Genomic DNA, 5,821 nt, shown 5'->3' on the forward strand with positions numbered 1-5,821 from the left:
TGAGAAACTCCAGCAAGGCTTGCAGCATCACTGACAGAAAGTCAGAATTAATATTCTGAGTCTACTATGATTCAGAAACATCGAAAATAGGAACAGGGGTAGGCAATTTGTCCCTTTTGAGGCTGCCCGTGGCATTCAGTATGATCGTGGCTGATCATCCAACTCCACCCCCTGTTCCTGCTTTCTCCTCATACCCTTTGGCCCCTTTAGCCCTAAGAATATTTTTAACTCCATCTTGAGAACATTCAATGTTTTGGTCTTAACTGCTTTTTGTGGGAATGAACTCCATTTCACCGAAGGCATTTCTCCTCATCTCAATCCTAAATGGCCTATCCCTTATCCTTACAGTGCGGCCCCTGGTTCTGTGCTCCCTGGTCGTTGGAAACATCCTTCTGTTGTTTGCCCTGTCTAGTCCTGTTAGAATTTTATAGGTTTCTTTGAGATTTCTCACTCGTTCTTCTTAACTGCAGTGAGGGGGAGGTGGTGGCCTAGTGGTATTATTGCCTGGACTGTTAATCCAGAGACCCAGGTAATGTTCTGGGGACCTGGGTTTGAATCCTGCCATGGCAGATGGTGGAATTTGAATTCAATAAATATCTGGAATTAAGAGTCTAATGATGACCATGAATCCATTGCAGATTGTCAGAAAAACCCATCTGGGTCACTAATGTCCTTTAGGAAAGAATATGCCATCCTTACCTAGTCTGGTCTACATGTGTCTCCAGACCCACAGCAATGTGGTTGACTCTGAACTGCCCTCTGGGCAATTAGGGATGGGCAATAAATGCTGCCCTGGCCAGCGATGCCCTCAACCTGTAAATGAATTAAAAAAAAATCACTCTTCATATGTTGGTCCTGCTGGATGCCGGGTTGCAGGCTTCTGGTGCTAGTTGTAAATTTATTACCATTAGAGGGTCGGCAGGGGTGGGGCGGGGAGCGGCGCCCTGTCGGGGTGAGGGGTGTCGGCGCTGAGGGAGCGGCGTCCTGTTGGGGTGTCGGCGCGGAGGGAGCGGCGCGCCGTCGGGGGGCGGTCGGCGCGGAGGGAGCGCAGGGTTTACTCTGCTGTTGATTTCTCTCCTGGTGATGTGAACCATCTTTCTGTTTCCAGGTGTTTTATTCCAGACAAACATGTGGTGTTCTGCCCAGAGCAGTTACTCCGGGTCATTCTGTCCCACGTCCACTACATGCCTGATCACTGGCAAGGGGCAGCCAATCGATATGAGACCCGTGATGAGTTTGCTCAGCTCTTTCAATACAAAGCGGTAAGGAGCACACAGGTCAGGTGGAGAGTGAGTCAGTGTGGGTGAAGTGGGGGGGGTAGGGTCAGTGCAGGAACTCATGGGGTCCTGTGCAGGGGTGTGGGGAGCGGTCCTGTTAGTAGGAGGGGCATTTATTGGGAGTAGTGATGTGGGGTTGTGTGTTGTGGAGACGTGGGTCTTGTGTACAGAGTGCTGGGTTCTGGGAGCTCTGCTGTCATCCACTAGACCAGTGAAGTAGAGGGTCCTCCATCTCTCGGGTTGTATGAGCGAGGGACGCTCTGCCCAAGGAACTGGCACTCTCCTGCAATGAACCTGCTTCTGTCCACAGGTCTTCATCCTTGAGGAACTGCTGAGCCCCATCATCACCCCTTTCATCCTCATCTTCTGCTTAAGGCGCAAGTCCCTCGAGATCATCGATTTCTTCCGTAACTTCACAGTGGAGGTTGTGGGTGTTGGGGATACCTGCTCCTTTGCCCAGATGGATGTCCGGCAGCATGGACACCCTGCGGTAAGTGATGCCTAGTGTTGGTCCTCGATGGATTTCTCCTCCCCCAGGAGTAGTGGACGCTAGGGGATCATTGAATGTATTCACGCCTGATAAATGAGTCAGTCACAGGTTATGGGGGATGGATAGGAAAGTGCAGTTCAAGTTGCAAAAAGATCAGCTGTGATGGTGGAGTGGGGTGATGCTCCATCACGTCGCCCAACTCTGCAGTGTATCAGTTCATCTGCTGAATCCCAGGTGCCTGTGTTATTTCTAGACTCAACTATTCCACTGCACACTCAGCTGATCCACCATCTTCCATGCTTCATAAACTTGAGCTCATCCAAAGGTCGGTTTCCTTTGACCTTCTGTGTACCAAGTCTTGGTCTCCCATCACTCAGTGACCTACAATGCTTCCCAACCCAGTGATACTAAGATTTTTAAATATGTGAAGACATTAATGAATTGCTGGTGGTCATATCCAGATTGCAAGTAGAAAGGAGTCAGCTGCACAAAGCCCTGACCAGCTCAAACCACACCTGACCAGGCCGCTGGGGGGGGGGGGGGGGGCGCCAGTGCGGGGCCCCGCCTGACCAGGCCGCTGGGGTGGGGCGCCAGTGCGGGGCCCCGCCTGACCAGGCCGCTGGAGGGGGGGCGCCAGTGCGGGGCCACAGAGGAGTTATCCACTTTGGAAAGCGTGCAGCATAGATTCACCAGAACAATACCTGGATTCAAAGAATTAAGTTAAGGGGGAAGGTTACGTAAATGAATGTTGTACTGCTCGGAATTTAGAAGGTACCAGATATGATATCATTGCAGATTTCGCCATCTTAGGGGCAACTGATTGGGATCACCGGAAAGCTACAATTTCTGCTGCTTGGGGGCAGAGTGTAAAATTAAAACCAGACTTTTCGGATGGTGCAGTCTACTCAGAAGGTGGTAGAAACGTGAAATCCTGCAAAGAACAATTGATGCATGGTGAATTTTAAATTAGTTAATTATTAACTTTAATTTTATAATTATCAAAGCAAAAAAGAACACGACAGCACAGGAACAGGCCCTTCGGCCCTCCAAGCCTGCGCTGACACATTTTGCCCTTCTTTACTAAAACTGCCTTCACTTACAGGATCCATATCCCTCTATTCCCTTCCTATTCATGTGTTTGTCCAGATGCTCCATGAATGCTGCTACTGTGTCTGCTTCCACGCCACCTCTGGCAGCGGGTTCCAGGCACTCGCCATCCTTTGTGTGAAAAACTTGCCCCTTTGCACCTTGAACAGTTGACCCCCAGTAATTGAGCCCTCCACCCTGGGAAATAGCCTCCACTTTGCGCACTCTCCATGCCATTCATTATCTTATAAACTTCCTTAGGGGGTGGCGGGGTGGCACGGTGGCTCAGTGGTTAGCACTGCTGCCCCACAGCACCAGAAGCCTGGGTTCGATTCCACTCTTGGGCAACTGTCTATGTGGAGTTTGCACATTCTGGCTGTGTCTGCGTGGGTTTCCTCTGGGTGCTCCGGTTTCCTCCTACAGTCCAAAAGATGTGCAGGTTAGGGTGGACTGGCCATGCTAAATTGCCCATTGTGTTCAGGGATGTAGAGTAGGTGGGTTATAGGGGGATGGGTCTGGGTGGAATGCTCTGAGGGTCAGTGTGGACTTGTTGGGTCAAAGGATCTGTTTCCACACTCTAGGGATTCTGTAATCTATTCTATAATCTATCAGGTCACCCCTCAAACTCCTGTGTTCCAGTGAAAACAGACCCAGTCTATCCAACGTTTCTTCATGCCTGAAATCCCCCATGACAGGCAACTTCCTGGTAAATCTTTTCTGTACCCCCTCCAAAGAATCCACATCTTTCTGGTAGTGTGGTGACCAGAACTGTACACAATATTCCAGATGTGACCTGAATAAAGTTCTATAAAGCTGCAGCATAACTCGCCTATCCTTGTACTCAATGCCCCTTCCAATGATTACTACCTTATCTACCTGCGCTGCCACCTGTGGACCTGTACACCCAGATCCCTCTGCATATCAATATTCCTAAGGGTTCTGCCATTCACTGTATAATTTCCACATGCACTTAACCTTCCAAAATGCGTCACCTCACATTTGTCCGGCTTAAACTCCATCTGCCATTTTTCTGCCTCTGCCTCCAACTGATCTACATCCTCCTGTATCCTCTGGCAATCTTCCTCACTATCCACAACTCCACCAATCATTGTCTTGTCTGCAAACTTACTAATTAGACCAGCCACATTTTCCTCCAAATGATTTATGTAGACCACGAACAGCAGAGGTCCCAGCACTGATCCCTGTGGAACACCACTAGTCACAGCCCTCTATTCCAAAAAGCATCCTTCCACTGCTACCCTCTGTCTCCTATGACTAAGCCAGTTCTGTATCCATCTTGCCAGCTCACCCCTGATGTCATGTGACTTCACCTTTTGTGCCAGTCTGCCATGAGGGACCTTGTCGAAGGTTTTACTGAAGTCCATGTAGACAACATCAACTGCTTTTCCCTCATCAATCATCTTAGTCACCTGAAAATGGAGACAAGGGATATGGGATAAAAGCTGGTATATGTAATTAGTGTAACAGACTCAATGGGGTGAACGACCTACTCCTGTACCTGTGTAACAGGTTCAAGGGGCTGAATGGCCTCTTCCTGTTCATAAAACCAGGCATTTATCACAACATCTTCATGTGTTACTGGATGTCGTTTTCGTTTGATGCAGCTCCTTAGAATATTCTAATTACATATAAATGAATTTGTGTGTGTTGATTATAACTCTATTGTCTACCAGTGGTTTTCTGGAGGCAAGACTGAGGCCTCCATCTATCAGCAGGCTGAGGATGGCAAGACCGAACTCTCCCTCATGCACTTTGCCATCACGAACCCTCAGTGGCAGCCCCCACAGGACAGTACTGCCTTCATCAGCCAACTGAAGGAGAAGGTCAGCCGAGAGAAGGGCACAGTGATTGGAAACCACAGCTTCCTTCCGGAGAACGGCCTGTTCACATCCTTACAGTCCGTACAATCTGAGTCCGAGGTAAGGACCAACCCTGGGGAGGGGGGGAGGGCCAGAGCCGTTCCCAAGGGGTGCCGAGGGTGGGCAGTGGCAGAGCCTGGTCCCGCTGGGCAGCCGGAGTGGGATGGTTCAGAATGGGCAGGGGCAGTGCCCAGTCTCGTGGGGCACCAGGGTGGGGGGGTTCGAGGTGGGCAGGGGCAGAGCCCGTCCCAGTTGTGGGGGGGGGGGGGTTCGGGGTGGGGAGAGCCAGAGCCAGGTCCTGTGGGGCGCCTGGGGATGGTGTGGAAGTGACCTGTTTTGCGGGTGGAGGCGCAGGGCCTTTTGAGCAGGTCAGCTCAGTTTCCTAACGATGAGCCGTTGTGTTGTTGCAGCCTCACAGTCTGATCACGAACCTGATTGCAGGACCACCCTCCCTGGTATTTCAGAGAGGACGAGACGGACCGTTGGATCCAGCTTCCTCACTGCGATCATTCTCTCCAGGGCAGAATGTTCCAGGCAGTCTCCACACCTCCCTGCTGCGGAACAAGTCAGGGAGACACACAGCTGGATCCGGGTAAAATGAATAAATTCCAACTGATGGGCTTGTGGTTAAGCAGCTGTTTGTCCAATCAGCCTCCTCTCTCTTAACAAGTGAATGTCCCCTCTCACCATTACCGTCCTATATCTAATCATCAGGCCACGGTGAAGCTGGCAGGAAAAGATCAAAGGATTGGTGTGAGTGGGGAGAGAGTGGCAAGGGACAGTACAGAGGGAGGAGACGTGATGCTGGTTAAGAATTGAATTGGGAATGGGGTGGAGGTTGAAATAGGAACATCGGCATTTGGAAGGGGAGCAGGCAATTCAGTGCTTTGAGCCCACACTGCCATTTAACATGATCCTGGCTGATCTTATCCTGGTCCCAACTCCACACTCCTGCCTGCTTCCCACAGCCCTTTATCCTGCTTTTCATGCGAAACATATCCATTTCTTTCTTGAATCTGTTGATTGATTCTGCCTCCAGTGCACTCTGGGGCAGTGGGTTCCACAGATTCACAACCCTCTGAGAGAAG

The 5,821-nt window shown here is 50.5% G+C and overlaps 1 protein-coding gene across 1 annotated transcript; it reads left to right on the top strand.

Annotated features, from left to right (window-relative positions):
• The first annotated feature begins 1,101 nt into the window (after positions 1-1,101).
• On the top strand, positions 1,102-5,356 carry LOC125482527 (autophagy-related protein 9A-like). Its single transcript, XM_048594613.1, has 4 exons — positions 1,102-1,262; positions 1,588-1,767; positions 4,548-4,793; positions 5,144-5,356. The coding sequence occupies exons 1-4, from the start codon at positions 1,185-1,187 to the stop codon at positions 5,327-5,329; spliced, it is 690 nt and encodes a 229-aa protein (XP_048450570.1). The 5' UTR covers positions 1,102-1,184; the 3' UTR covers positions 5,330-5,356.
• The last annotated feature ends 465 nt before the right edge of the window (positions 5,357-5,821 follow it).

This window comes from Rhincodon typus, unplaced genomic scaffold (genome assembly GCF_021869965.1).
Source record: "Rhincodon typus isolate 14 unplaced genomic scaffold, sRhiTyp1.1 hic_rhity00011724, whole genome shotgun sequence".
Classification (NCBI taxonomy): Eukaryota; Metazoa; Chordata; class Chondrichthyes; order Orectolobiformes; family Rhincodontidae; genus Rhincodon; species Rhincodon typus.